The 16,066-nt window shown below is 38.9% G+C and overlaps 1 protein-coding gene across 6 annotated transcripts in view; it reads right to left on the bottom strand.

The window, feature by feature from the left end:
- Positions 1-16,066, bottom strand: part of crybg1a (crystallin beta-gamma domain containing 1a) — a 49,598-nt gene that overhangs the window by 22,216 nt on the left and 11,316 nt on the right. For 4 of the 6 annotated variants that reach the window (XM_035994563.1, XM_035994565.1, XM_035994567.1 and 1 more), the window contains exon 2: positions 4,500-4,641. In XM_035994563.1, coding sequence (XP_035850456.1) covers positions 4,500-4,641 — 142 coding nt within the window. Of the gene's footprint in view, positions 1-1,877; positions 2,002-2,744; positions 2,781-4,499; positions 4,642-16,066 lie in introns of those variants that run through there. The other 2 variants (XM_031321470.2, XM_035994566.1) reach the window with 2 other exon arrangements.

Genomic DNA, 16,066 nt, shown 5'->3' with positions numbered 1-16,066 from the left:
TGCCATACATTTCCTTTGAGGAACTACAGTATGTATGGACTACTACGCTCACACACAGGTTAGATGCTATTTACACTATCTGGAATGTAGTGGTTAAGTCACTAAACAATACACTTTTTCAATTTCTTAGGAAAAACTATGACCTAACTGAAAAGAAACAAAATAAAATCCCACACAATTTCAGAACAGGGACAAGATGAGAATGGATAAAATATATAAGAATACTACAGAATTCAGTTTCTGGAGAGACTATGGATAGAAAATACAGATGCAGCATTTTATCACACAGATTTAAAATATAAGTTATTAGTGACAAATGTTCGAGATAATGTGGCCAAAACCATGTCTCATTTAGTCATATTTTTTTGGTTTTGCCCAATGTAACAGACATTCTGGGAAAAAGTAGTTTTTTGAAAATTAAAGCATGTAAACCTATTCTGATATAACCTCTAAATACAATTATGAACCTGAAAATGAGCATAATATGAGCACTTTAAGTTGTTTAAAGATGTATTTTCTGATGCCTATTAAAACAGTTATATGGTACAGAGCCCAAAACTAGACCAAGCTGAGCAAGTTGAATTAGGGCTGAACGATTTTTGAAAATAATCTAATTGCAATTTTTTTCCCAAATATTGCGATTTCGATTCGATTATTTTTTTAAGCTTTGTCTTCTGTATTATTCAACAAAGACAAACAATAAATCATTTTATAGTATGAACAACACACAATTACATACTAGACAGTTAAAAAAGTAAAATTATAGTATATACACACACACAACAGTGTATTTGTTTTTACAGTGCACAGAGGAGCTGCCTCCAGCCCCTCCCCCTCGTGAAGTTGCGTGCTGCCGTGTGTACTTGTTCAGAGAGGCTATCGTTAGTTAGCTAGTTGCTGGTGTTCTTGCCGTGGGATTAACTGTACTAATAAAACTGTTGAAACACCGCGGCCGCGCTGCTGTGAAAGCTCCCTGAACGTCATTTATCAGAGTCTGGTTGTTACCCCTCTCAGTGGCAGCTCCTCCACTCCATATCTTTATAACGGAGCTAACCGCTAACCGGAGCTAACCGGAGCTAACCGCTAATCAGAGCTAGTTGCCAACTGAGCCTTCAGTTCTGCGTGTCTGTATCCATTTACTGCACGTATGGACTCGAACCAGAATAAAACCCTTCATTTTATTAAAATGGCTGTAAAAGTTTTAAACTACAACTCAGAGTTATTTGAATGACAGAAATCAGCTCAAGGTACAGTGTAGCGTTAGCATGCTAAGTTGATGCTTTCTCTGCGGAGTGCAGACTGATTTGCTCTCGCGAGTCATGTGACCAAATCGCAGCCTTTGCGATTAGGAAATCGCAGCCTTTGCGATTAGGAAATCGCGTTTTAACATATCGCGATATTATCGCAAATGCAATTAATCGTTCAGCCCTAAGTTGAATGCAGACACCCTGGTGCAAATAACAACACACTGGTAAAACAACCAATGACTAACTAGACAGATAAAAAACGTCTAATCCTCAGCTCAAGGGTCACTTCAGTTATCACGGCTACCAACTGTATATAAGCAATAAAAGACAAGTCGAACAAAAAAGGCTTGGGTCAAAAAGAGCCTAATAATCAATGAGAAGTATATTATTATTTAATAGTAAAGTACGGTGTGAAACAGCCGCAGTGACTTCCAAGTGTTTGGGTAGTCAGTTACAAACCACATTGTAGTGCTGCCATGGCACTTTTTAACAGGATTTCTATCACAGCCAAGAAGAAGAAAACACCATGCTGACGTGGAACACACCCTGCGAAACTTGGCTAACTAGTATAAAGAGCACATGTTAGGACAAGAACATGGACCACGGTGTAAAAAAGCAGCAGTTACATACCATTTTGACTTCCTGAAGTCTAAACGGTGAAATTCCTCTGATGTGCTGTGTCTAATTAATGCTCAGATCGTAAAGTTAAATATGAGAGCCAGTGTCCTACTTCTGCAGCAGATTACATAGAAAATAAATGAGTCCTCTCTTGTAAGCAGACAAGCAGTACTGGCTGCAATGACTTGTGTGTGTGTGTGTGTGTGTGTGTGTGTGTGTGTGTGTGTGTGTGTGTGTGTGTATACACTTTAAACATCCCAGCTCTGAACAAAGTGTCTGACTTGAGGGCATGGCCATTTGCATCACATATACAGTACAGAAAGATGTTTCAGATGGCAAAGCAGCAAAACAAATTCACAATCCAGTGATACTGAAAGGGTGTGGATACTATAGGCCTGCTGGAGAAAACCCCACCCTTCCTCATTCTAAAGCTGGGTAAATCAATAGGACATCTGTTATCTGCTGTGCCTTTATTCAAGCATTCAAAAATGTGGTTTGTATCAGTCAAGAGCCATTAAACCTAGCATCTAGGCAGAGAAACTGAACAGAGAAATGGGTAAACGGTGCCCTGATCCAGTACTGGGGTGACTAAGTAAATACACGTGCAATCCAATTTGTATTGATCTTAACTGCTCTGATAGTTTAAATGTAAGTACTTTCAGTAAGTTTTCTATAACTTAAAAACCTGTTTCGACACAGTCAAGTGTTGTCAAACATTGACATTATATCACTGGGCAAACAGCAGCTGAAAACAGCCTATGGTCGGGTTTTCCAGTTCATGTCTAAATAGTATGAAACGCAGAAACCTAAGTGAACAGCCTCGCTCGGATCAAGGATTGTTTTTTGCTTTAATATGAAGTAGAAGCAGCGATACTGTACCTCCAGGTCGTTTAGACTCATTCACAAATCCACTGTGTTGAAGCAGAGTAAATTTTAAAAAAGGCATAAGTTCCGTATCCTGTGTCCAGTGTATGTTGAAGTCTTGAATTGCTACCTGTCGTCCCTCTAAGCAAAGCATCAACCAATTAGCTCTCCACTAAGAATTCCCTCTTATATTTACTCATAGCAATGACACATGCCAGGTAGGTGGAGATATAGTACCATAAGTGTGCGCATTATGGCCAACTTCCTCATCTGTCAGCCAAAGCTCTGCTTCATTATCTGATCTCAGCCGCAGGTAATGATAACAAAAAGCACACACGGGAACAATGATGTTGATCTTAATTACACCATTTTTCACACTCCATGCCAAAGTGTAAACAAAGCCGGTTGATATTTTTAGTTTTTTCAGCTTTCGACCCAAAGAAATTCGTCTTGGTTTTATATACACTCTATTAAAGATTCACAGGACTTTAAGCCTGTCACATTTAAAACACGGGAACAAAAAACTCGAGTATCACTTCTTATTGACTCCCACTGACACAAATATTACTGAGAGCAGGTTTGACAGGTTTGAGTCTAAGGAAATAGTCCGGGGATAATGAAATCCCATAGGATTATGTGTATTTTATCTTAAAGGGGAAGCACACTGTCACAGTCCCTAAATGTCTTATTTTAATCACTATGACAGGCTAACTGGTCACTGAGTATTTAGCACTGTCTCCTGCAGGCAGAAATGAAAGAAAACAGTCTGAAACTGGTGATGTTATGGATTTGTGCAGCTGTTTGGAGAATAAACTAGAAAGAAAAGCTAAGGATGGCCATATTCTTGAGCTAGCAAACATACAACAATTTAAAAAAACATTGTAGTGAAGCTATAACCCAGTGTTTTTTTCTCTCTTGCTAATCAAATTATTAGTATGTACATAAATTGATGAGAAGAATAGCTGTAACAGCGAAATATACAGCCCTACCCAAAAGCTTCACTGATCAAATAATTTGTTTTTGGTTTTTTGATTTTGGTTCATTAAAAATTGGAATCTGACAGAAAAAAACAGTGATGGAGGAAGTGTTCAGAGTCTAAAATCCACACTGCAATATTAAAATACTTCATTCCAAGCAGAAGTCCTGCATTGACATTTTCACTAAAAGTATTATTAGCTTATGATTAATGTGAAAGCAGCATTTTACTGTTGTAGTTGGTTAATAGGGAGAGAACTTAAACTGAACAATATATTCTTTTTATTGTATAACAGTGCATCACATTTTTTAAGATCATCATAACATATATGTTTTATACATAGAATCTGTATCAATAACTAGTAACTAAAGTGAAGTGAAGAGTAGGCTACACTATTTGCCTCTGAAATGTAGTGGAGTAGAAGTATAATGTAGCATAAAATGGAGTAAAGCACAAGTACCTCAAAATTGTACTAACACGTACTTGAGAATACTTAGTCACATTCCAACAGTGAAAAAAGTTAGCTCTAGAAAAGTAACACATGGACTGCATTTATATAGCACTTTTCTTTTTTTTCACGAGGGTAAGCAATGCTTTTATCGAGAAATGAGTAATGATTTGACCGTGGCTTGCTATAAATAACTATTACGCGCGCGCACACGCACACACGCGCACACACACACACACACACACACACACACACACACACACACACACACACACACACACACAAACAAACAATCTGTAACATCCAAGGTTGATAATAAATGTGAAAATGTGTTGCTAAAACCCACCTTTAATAATTTTGAGGGGGAAGTGGGCCCGTGTGGCTGAGTCATGTCGAAGCTGATCATGGAGGTAGACTCAGAATAAGGGTCCCAGTCCGATTCAGTCCGGAAGCTGCACTCTGTGGAAACACTCATCTGGTCGTAGCTCCTGGTGAAGAGAGGCAGGAAACCGAGACAGAGAGAGAGAGAGAGACAGAGAGAGAGAGAGAGAGAGAGAGAGAGAGAGAGAGAGAGAGAGAGAGAGAGAGAGAGAGAGGGGGATGTTATGTCATTGGCCTTTGTTTCTCCTCTCAATGTACAGTGCTTATGTTTCTACTGTACTATGTTTTCAACAAATTCCTTGTCATGACAACAATTATGCCAGTTTTGATCTCTTTGAATGTGTACTCGTTTTTGCACCTATTCAAACATAAGGTGCAGTGTTGGTCTAGTCCCCAGTTAGGTGCACTGTCACTTCTAATTGCTCTTAACTGCAGTGACGTTTCCCATTCTGCCTTTGTGTCGAGTTGGAAAACAGAGCTGGAGACAGACAATATGACACTTGACGGACAACATTCACTCCCCAGCGGCAAACCATGCACGCTGAGCAATTAGAGTGCCATTGAGGATTCTAGAACACGTGTGAGGCATGAGGAGGTGCATCTATTTTAAAAAGGAGTGTCTTTTTTTTCTGCAGCTGAAGTTAATCAGTTGCCGCAAAGTATTTACAGATGAATCACACCCAGTCTGTGGAACAAAAGAGTCCTCTGAGCAGCCAGCAGTCTAATACAATGACAGAATGACAGACATCATTCCACCTTAAACAACAGATGTGCTCAATTTGAACATTAAGCAACGCTGTACTGTCTACAAAACTGTCTCTGCCTATGGCAGCCTCCAGGTGTGATGTCACTAATTCTCCCAAAGTACATAAAAAGGTAAGAGAGGACTTATTTTAGCATAGTTTGTTACAGGTTTTTTTTCGATTGCTTAAGCACTATTTTGAAAACAGGGACTGGTTTTTCAAAACACTACACACAATTAGCAGAACACCTCAGACCCTTTGCAAAATAAAAACACTCTTGTAAAAAATATACACGAATTTAAAAAAAAATCATATTTTGTTACCATATAAAACACACGTTTCATATGACTTAATTCTGTTAGAATCAGTTAGCAATTCTACTTCATTGTGATTAGAGTACTGTAAATGAAGTACACAGAGAAAGTGCAAATATAGAATAAGTTCACCAAACACTACACAAGACCAATGCTGCAGACTGAGGAAAATATAATTTATTTCTCTCCATATACCCAAATCAGTCAACATGTCAACATGGAAAATCACAACATGTCCCAGTTTTCATGCTACTACAGTAGTGTGCATAACACGGTTAGCTCAGCAAACAACAGACAAACATAAAATACTGTATCCATTACAGGTTACATTTACAGTAAAAAAAAAAAAAAGAAAAAACAAAACTGAAAATACAGTACAGAAAATACTAGACTTACCTGCTGCATTTTTATAGTGCTTAAACCTGATTAGTGTGTCATGTGTTTGCGTATCTGATGGCTGTGTTCCACAGACTCATAGGTGTGGTAATTTGACAGGCAGTGCTTTGGAATTGCAAGGAAGTGACATTATGGTATACGTCTGTGTCTAATGTATACAAGTGTGTTTAGTGTTTTGCAAATCACTGTGCGTATTGTTTAGCAAAAAGTGTGAGGCTGACATTGTGCTTATAGTGGTGCACATATGGGCCAATGTTTTGCTCCTTGAGTGTACGGTTTTGATAAATGTGTAATTCTTTTGATTTCAGTGTGTAGGCAATCAGCAAAAACTGTAAGACATAACAGCAATATGATTTTTGCAGTATTCCATTCAGCAGCACCATGTCCCCAGCCACAACTTTGCAATGCAGTGGTTCCCCACAAGAGGGCAGAGCTAGATTGGTTTTCAAGGAATGCTGTGTTCAAATGTGCCAAGACTTTAAGGTGAGGCTGTGCAGCTGATGACTGACTGGTGTGCTGACGGAGGAGGAAGGAAGATTCTCACTAAAATGGAGATCAACACCCAATGTCGTTTGGTGTAAAAACACGTATAGTCATGTACTTTGTGAAGTCATGTTAAATAATAATGTACAGTATGTGGATATTGAATTGTTCTATGCTTTCAGAGTTCGAACAGTAGATCCAGAGGACTTGTACGTAACGTTTCTATCATGTTTACATGCTTTGTGCAGCTGTGTGTGATCAATCGGCCCACGCCGGACATACCCAACTCCACGCCTCACCTGATATGACCCGCAGTAGTTTCACGTTTACGCCTGATGAAACAGGCTGAACATCTGATTGTGTCTCTTTGCTGGAGATATTAAAACCTCATTAACGATATTTGCATGACCTGATAGAGATATGTGCAGTATATCACAGTCTTGTCCATTGGTACACTTGAATTTATTAATGAGGTTGTTGTGTTCTTTTGCTATAAGTCATTTTTTCAAAACAAATATTGCTTTAACATAGACAGACCCTACGTGCATTCACTAAGACAAGGATTATAGTAAACACAGGATGAGGGCGTTGTTTTTTTGCATAAAGTGTAAAGAGTAAAGAAACAACAGAGAACATCTTGAGATCACACCAGCCATTACGCCAAATCTGGCAGGGAGCGTAAAGTGTGTGCGTGTGTGTGTGTGTGTGTTACAGCGTCCTTGCACAGACCACACTTATCTTGGAACTCTGCATTCATTTTGATCTGAACTTCACACCTGCAAAGTTTTGTGACTCATAGCGTTTGTACGCTATGAAAGATGACAAAATCTGCCCGCAGGCAGACAGAATATATTGACACCTGACAATGAACTCAAAACTGCCTCTCTGGTAGTTTCCGTGACAGTATGTGTCTCCAGGACCACATTTTGCCATAATGAAACACACACCCACACAGTCACATGGTGAAACAATACAAATGTCGCTGTCACTGCTTGTAACCACATAGGAAGAATTAAAAGGGAGGAAATGACCTTCACGTCCTTCTGAGTAAAATCAATTAAAGAAACATTCAATGTATTACAAGTGTGTTGATCAAATTAAATATTTTTTTGATGGACAAGCTTCATCCTGTCTATCTAGATTTCCTTTTTTTTTTCTTAACATCCTTCAAGGAACAAGCATAAACCTGTAGCTTTCAATCAAATATGGCCATGTGGGAATTCAAATTACACCAGAGCCTGATCATGCTGACACATGTAAGTGAAACGAGTAACAGGCAACAGCATCCACAACTCTTATCCTGGATTAATGCTGTATCATCAAATGTTACAGTTCCCGCGTAGATGCCTCCAGCATGTGAAGACAGACAGACAGGCAGGCAGGCAGGCAGGCAGACAGGCAGGCAGACAGGCAGGCAGACAGACAGACAGACAGTTACTTTATTGATCCCCAAGGGGAAATTCAAGGTCCCAGTAGCTTAAGGCATCACACCCAACATACACATACATCACAAACAGGATGATAAAAAAGCAAATCCACATGAATAGCATGGACAATAAAATAAAAAAAATACTAAATAAAATAAAATAAAAAATCCACATGAATGTACTAAGGGATGTATAAGCATGAGACGCTAGCAGTGACAGGGCAGGGACTGACCCTATGATTCAGTATGAGGGTGTGTGTGTCATGGTGGTAGTGCAAATAGGTCCAATAGTGCAAGGATAAAGACCAGCATTAAATATGGACAATAGAAGAGAATAATGTAAACATAGTAATATAAAAACTATAGCAGTGCAAGGATAAAGTTTAAAAAAGACAGCATTAAATATGGCATTATAAGCATTAAGCATTTTTAGTCTGCCGTTTGTTATCAGTACAGTAGACACCCTGACAGTCTCAGGCTGTGTCATGTTTTCACTTGGTGATTTTTCCAGATCACAAAGTGTGACGTGTTGAAAAGAAGGACTTGCGTGGTTATTTTCTGATCAATGTTTTCTAGCCCCAAAGGAAACTTGGAGAAAACATAAGCAGGCCTAGCTGATCACAGTACCTGAGGCGTCCACAGTATCTCCATACTAAAGCTGTGAGTGATTATATTTTATGTTTATGTTTATTAAGTATAAAACCATCTTAAATTTTTTTAACTATATATATATCCTGCATTGCAGTCTAATAAGGATTAGGGTTACACAATATATAATTTTGTTATCGTCATATAAACATCGCGAAAGGCTGCGACATATCGTGATAGACACTACAGTAAACAGATTTTTGTGTATATATCAGTAGAAAACTGCACTTTAAAATGTATCTGTCATTGTTTCTTTAGTGGTGCCTTTTTTATTCAATATAATTTTCAATTTATTCAATAAAAGAATGTTGGAAATTATTTATGTTCGTTTGTTTTAAATTCAACAAGCAAATTTGTTGCATTTTAGAAGAATACTGAAAGCAGCAGAAATCCAGAACTGAGTACACTTTAATATCGGTTTATTTATTGCAAGAAATATGGTTATCGCGATATTCAACAACGTTATCGCATATTGCATATTTTCCTCATATCGTGCATATACAACACAGTGCAGAAAATACTAGACTTACCTGCTGCATTTTTATAGTGCTTAAACCTGATTGATGTGTCTACAATTAAGCAATGATGTGTTTACACACCTGATGGCTGTGTTCCACAGATTGGCTCATAGGTGCGGTAATTTGACAGGGCTTTGGAATTGCAAGGAAGTGATATTATGGTATACTTCGGTGTCTAATGTAAACAAGTGTGTTTAGTGTTTTGCAAATTATTGTGTGTTTTGTTTTGCAAAAAGTGTGAGGCTGACATTATGCCTGCGTGGCGTGAGCGTGGCGTGAGCGTGGCGTGGCGTGAGCGTGGCGTTTCTGTTGCATGGCGGCTGCGTAGATTTTTCTGTCTTTGCACACCAGAAAGGTGTCTGACGCGGCGCTGCTGCTGCTAGCCTTGTCTGTACACATGTATGCTTCCCACTGATTTACTGCACTCAAGCAGTAGTATACTTCATGTTAAACATAAATATATACTGATTTGATTACAGCAAAGACAACGTCGGCAGTATTGACGGCAAAATAGGCTACAGAATATTTCCTTCTGTATTGACAGGTGCAATATTTGAAAATCGATAATTATTTATTATTTTTTTAAATTACATTTGTATCTGCATTTATGTCAAAACCTAGAGACTTTCAAAGATCAAAATGGTCTGCTACAGTTCTGTGTCTGTCCCTCTGCTCCCTCTGAGTCCTGCCCACAACACTATCTGACTCTCTTGTACTGTGTGTTATGTTGAAAGTTTCCCATTTATTTAATAACTGCTTGAAGCATTTAAACAAAGTTTTGTGTTGGAGTTTGTAACATTCCAAAATCTTAATTTTGTCTTAAAGATTTTCATTTTCACTGTCTATGCGTATCTGTTCCAAATATCGGTTAAATATTCACTGTATCCTACTAGGGATCGACCGATACCGGTTTCTCTAGGCCGATACCGATACAGATTATTAGTAGTTAGTGAAACCGATAACCGATACTTGGAACAGATATGCATTTACAGTGAAAATGAAAATCTTTAAGACCAAATTAAGATTTTGGAATGTTACAAAATCCAACAGAAAAGTTTGTTTAAATGCTTTAAGCAATTATTTAGTAATTATAAACTTTCAACATAATACACAGTAAAAGTCAAAGTCACAGAGGGACAGACACAGAGCTGTAGCGGAGACAAAGTAGCGCACTTTTTAATAATTAACTTTATCGGTTACCAGGCAAATAAAACACTGATTCAGATAATCTGCAAACTGCCAAAAAATCGCCCGATAATCTATCCCTATTTAAATGTACTTTTTTGGGCTGTACGTTGCACACAGAGGCCTAAAACTGAAAGAACTGCTGTCAACTTTAGTTCAAAGGATATTGGTGCAATTATAAAGACAACCTGCCGATGCTTTTTGTTTTACAAAAGGGTTTGCCCATGTTTCTGCTGCACTGCTTTGTAAGCACCTGAACTTTAAAGTCAAATAAAAGTGAACAAAAATATATATAATAAACTAGGTTACGATTATTTTTTTTTAAATCGCGATTAATCGCTGAATTTCCACAGTTAATCGCGATTAATCACATGTTTTATCACATGATTAAAATTCTATTATTTTGCATTTCAGAACTGTTTTTTAAGTACATATTAACAATGGAAAGCCATTCTTACTGGTGTATCTTAATTGGGAATCAAATGAATGCAAAGAAAGTTGCTTTATGAACTTGACTTTAAGATTTGTATTTGTTTATTATTTATTTACTGTAAACAAAAGAAACATGTGTGAATCTGTCATTATTGCACAATTCCTCCAAGTACCTAACTAAAAAACTAAAAATCCCTACCCTTACCAGAGTCAATATAGTGAAGTAACTTCTAAATAATGTTGATTACTCACTGACGTCCAGTGATCACCAGTTAATGAGACAGTGTTTGCACTTTGTAGCAGTTCCAGTTGGGCTGCTTTCTCCGTGTCGTACAGGCTGTGTATGCGTGAAACTACTGTCCCCCTCGACGGCAATGAGACAGGTCAGAACATGCCAACCGTAGTAAGTCTTTAAGACCCGAGTCTTCTACGATGCTGACAGGTCTGCAGTTAGTTGCCACCCATTTCGCAAGAGCTGTAGTCATTATTTTGGATTTGGTTTCATCCGCAGATCGGCAAGTAGCACTGCCAAAAACAGTGCTTTTCCTGAGCCCACTAGCATCAACCTGAGTCACGTTAATTAGCTCGTAGGTGCTAGCTCAAGTTTGACGTGCTTCGGTGATATTTTAATTTGGCTTTACACAATGTGCATGTGGCTTTCGACTTGTCTAATGAGTTGTCCAGGAGTTTTGGAAAATAAAAAGCGCCATTCAGAATCGTGTTTTCCGCTGTCTTTCTCCATCATGCCTGCAGCAGTAGGATGTGTTACCGAGGAAATATGGCAGCTTGATGATAAGTAAAAGGGCCCTTTGCGGCAAAGGGTCAAAAAAGTAGCCTGTTACGCATGATGTAAAGCCGAGTGAAGTGTAAAATAAATTAATAAATGGCGGCATGCGATTAAAAAACAATTAACGCGTTATGCTCGGCCCTTAATCACAATTAACGCACTAATGCTGACAGCCCTAGAATAAACACAAACCAATAAACAGGGGGGCTGGGTTTTAAATCTGGACCTCACTGCTTTCCATGAAGGGAAAAAGTGGCCGCTGCACTCTGTAACCTTTGACCCCCAAAACACATTTAGGGTGTATTTCAAAATATTTAGAATGCCTGAAAGCCAGTTGAAGGCCAGGTGCAATCTTAAAAACAGTGATAGCTCACTGTGAGAGAATTGCGACCTATACATCCTTATTTAAAAGAGCCTTTGAGAATAACCCCTGACCCTGTTAAAGAAAAGTTGCAGAATCAGTTGCAAGTCTCCCCAGCATCCTGTCAACATGCAAGCACAAACCAGCTCCAACTTGTCTGAAATTTCTCTATGTTGCAACGCAGACAAAAGCTCTACTGTTGTAAGTGCACAATTTAAGAGAATTTACAAGGAATGTTTGATGTTATGTCTTACACCATGGCAACTGACGTCATTCCCCAAATATTTCTGGAGGTAAAAGTTGATCTTTTAGAGAAGATTTGATCTCATATTGGGTGTACAGATGGAAAAGTAGGTGTGACAAAAAAAGGTTTTTTTAGGAAAGCTGAGTTAGCTTGCTGTTTTTAAGCTTCATCTTAGCTGTCACCTTATCTTAGTAAGTCTCAATCAATCAATGGAACAATCGGTAGAATGCTCAACTACTAAAATAATTGATAGCTGCAGCCCTAAACTGTACCTATGCAAGTTAAATGAACAATTATCTAAGAGGACATTACCCAGGAATATGCATGCCCAAACCTCCATGAACTTAATCCACTGCAGGTTTTCAGCCAACCCAGAGAATAACACCACACGGATACAACATGCTGGTGCCAAGAAAAGGTTATCAACACACACTCAGCGTTCATTTCTCACGAACAAACAGGCAAATAAAACAAACAGATTTCATTGAGCTTGGCAAACCTGCAGACCTGTGTAGAACTACTGAATAAACTCAATCAAGGGATGGAAAGGATTCAACTACCGACTCCCCTTTGTTGGGCATATGAGGGGTATAATGAAACACTAGAGGCTGTTGATGGAATACATCTTGTTCTAAGAATACTATAAATCCAGATCACACTGAAGAAGGGCACTGGATCTGACTTCTGTACACAATAGGAGCCGATGGCTGGACTGCTGCCTTATGTAAGGTCAAGTTTCCCAGTAGGAAACTTGGAGCTGAGGTACAATGCAACAAAAAGTAGAGGCTCATGCTCTGCAATGGGTCTCTTTTTCCCTTTTCATGCTCAGACAACACAGCAGTTTCATATAGTGTTGAAATAAGCCTGATGTTACGCTAAGCAACGAATGATACAGTAACAATCAATACCCTGAAGTGCAAATGACAAGATGTAAATAGGCTCTAACGTGGCACACTATGAATCGAAAACAGCCGTTGTTTGTAGGAGTGACTGTGCATTTGGGAGTGCCTGAACAACTGCTGCAGGGCCGAGTGTTTGCCAGATGCTGGGCGGGTCTGCAACAACCAGTAGGCTGCAGCCACAACACTTCCACTCCAATAACTGGCATGATGGTGTGCAATGGAAACCAAGCCAACATGTTTGTGAGTACTTTCAAGTGTTTCCCTCAACTGCAAAGTGCAGACATGATGCATCTTTTGAAAAACTTCAGCCAAACTATATTGTACTTTGCAGTATAGAGCCAACTGCATGTGCACGCCAGCCTGCAGAAAGCAGAGTGCAGTGGAAGTAATAAAATGCATACAGGATATCATTGTTACAATCTCCTTGGGGAAGAGAGTTGGGATGTTGCCACAAGTACAAATTGATGACAATGTTACAAAGGCAGCTCATAATGCTGACATGTTGACTTTGGAAGGGGAGGCGGATGGCATCTTCCATTTTCTCTGTCTCACTCTCTCTTTCCTATGTTCTATTACATACTAGCTTAATTACTCCTTATATGTATGGAAACCAATTTGTCAGGACAAAATAATCAAGATAATACTCAAGGTACATCAAAATGATGAGATACCAAGTCAAATATGGACTTTTTAAGCTCATATAGATACTATATTTTACAAAATTTAAAGAAATCTAATACTTTTGACTTAGTAATTCTCATAATTTTGACTTAGTAAGTCAACATTTCGACTTACTATAAGTATTATACTCATACTTTTCTCATCCCTATTTTTTAATGATGATTTTTTTAGGCTTTTTTTGGCCTTTTTTGATAGGACAGATTAAAACAGGAGAGGGGGTAGAGAGACTAGGGACATGCAGCAATGGGCAGCGGGTCAGACTTGAACCCAGGCCGCTGCGTTAAGGACTGACCCTTAGTAGACGGAGCGCACACTCAACCAGGTGAGCTACCAGGGAGCCTCATCCCTAATACTTAATATTTCTTTCCTGACTACATTGGGCTTCCATATGTAGAAACTCTAAAGAGGATTTTAATGCAATAATGTGGCACAAAGTGTTTTATGCTTTCTGTATATGCTCAGAATGCATAACTTGTTTCTTCAAGTAGTAAGATAATACTTTCTCACAGATGAATAAAAATACCAGATGTATTCATGCCTTAGGCACCGTTTTCTGTTTCATGCAGAAATAAAAGAGCGGGAAGAGTAGAACTTTGATGCGCAGAGGTTCAAAAACAGCAAGGCAGATAAGCATGTTTTTGACCAAAGCTGACTCCTGTGCTCAGTGTGCTGCAATAATGATGAACTCCAATATTCTTTGAATTCCTTTAAGAACTTTCTTTACCATGGAAAAACTTAAGTCAGCCCACAGTTCTTACCTAATCCCAACTGGACAGTGCTAAAAACCACTCCTTTTCCAATGTCGGAGGCTTGTTTGTGTGAAGACTGTGTGACTCCATGAAATTGGGCTTGTGTGTACAGTTTGTTGTATATATATGAGCTTCTGTGTCTAAAACCCATCAATGAATACATGCACACAGCTTCAATAGCAAATATGAGTTTCAGGACCAAAGCCAGGTCATGTTTACTTTAGGAACACCTATCTGTTTGCTGCTCCCTCACCTTGAGTTTGAAGGCTGTGTTTGAAGGCCTACTTCAGCACAAAAGAGTAACAATGGGGAGTTTATGCTGGAGTTAACACCCACTGACCATTTCATGTCAAATTGTATTCAGCATGCAAATACTGACTGACAGAAATAGAAATGGACATTCATGCAATACAAAAACAAAAATATGCACACATGCATAATTAGCATTATTCAACTTCTGCATTCAACTTTTCGCATAACTGCAGCTAAAATGGCTCTAAAGGAAACACTCCCATCCACTGAATAACAGCAAACGTGAATGACTAAACAAACACAGTGGCTTAAAAGGCCATCAGAGTACAGGTCATGTATTTAAGCAACAAATCAACGACTCCAGGTACAGGTGTTTCATGCTTCTTGCTGTCGGCGCGGTCGGGGTGCTGTTTAGTTTAGTTTAGTTTAGTTTATTAAGGATCCCCATTAGCTGACGCCTTGACGACCAGCTAGTCTTCCTGGGGTCCTGTGGACGGCGGTACTACGCAACTGTGGCCTGGGCGACTGTGCAAGGAAGGGTCTGCGGAGGTTCTGAGCGCAGAGCAATGTTTGTAACAACGCGGTTGCAATGATTGACTACAAAAGAAAAAAAAGTCTGTTCTTGGGGCCGCTCTGACCGCTTTTACGGCAATCAGTATGAATGACCAGACAGCAACCATGGCCCAACCGCCCCGACGACAAGACGCATGAAACCCGTTTAAAAGTCACACCTGAGGGTCTGAATGCCAACAAATTGAAAAAGTCAGAAAAATGATCCCTCCATCCCGTTACAAACTTAAACATTCTCCAGTCTATTTTATATTTTAGGCCATAAATACCACCCGGGTTTATCCAGTCATTATAACATTATCAACCCACATGTAACATGAAAAATAGCTCTACTTTGTTTGCTCTACACAGTAATAACACATATTTGATAGGCGTGTGAGAAGCTGGCTCAGTTCCAGCTGTACAAGTGGTGTTAGCTGTTGTTGTTGGAGAACAACTTGTGGTAGCTGCTATTTTAAAATCGGCCTATTATTATTTAACTCTAGCTTTGTCATTGGACATGAAGACTGATCCAACTTATCAGGTGACATTCATTTGTTCCAGTCAGTCCTGGTTTATCAAATAGCAGAATAAACACATGTATATGTGCACAAAAATCTAATGACTTGAGTTATTTAAGTTCAGGTAGATAATCAGAGTCTGGTCTAATTTTCTCCAAACCCTAGTTAAATGTGGCCTCACAAAGCCAGAGTCCAGCTTTCCAGAACAGTTTTCATTATGATAGGAGTACTGACCCCCCTCAGACAAAATCAACATAACTGAGAGCATTTATTTCTGCGATTTCAAAGCAGATTAATGGATGTTTACAGTACAGATGATATCCTCTAAATTACTTAATCTA

Source organism: Sander lucioperca, chromosome 18, assembly GCF_008315115.2.
Source record: "Sander lucioperca isolate FBNREF2018 chromosome 18, SLUC_FBN_1.2, whole genome shotgun sequence".
In the NCBI taxonomy this organism is placed as follows: domain Eukaryota; kingdom Metazoa; phylum Chordata; class Actinopteri; order Perciformes; family Percidae; genus Sander; species Sander lucioperca.
This window is presented reverse-complemented; position numbering and strand designations above follow the sequence as displayed.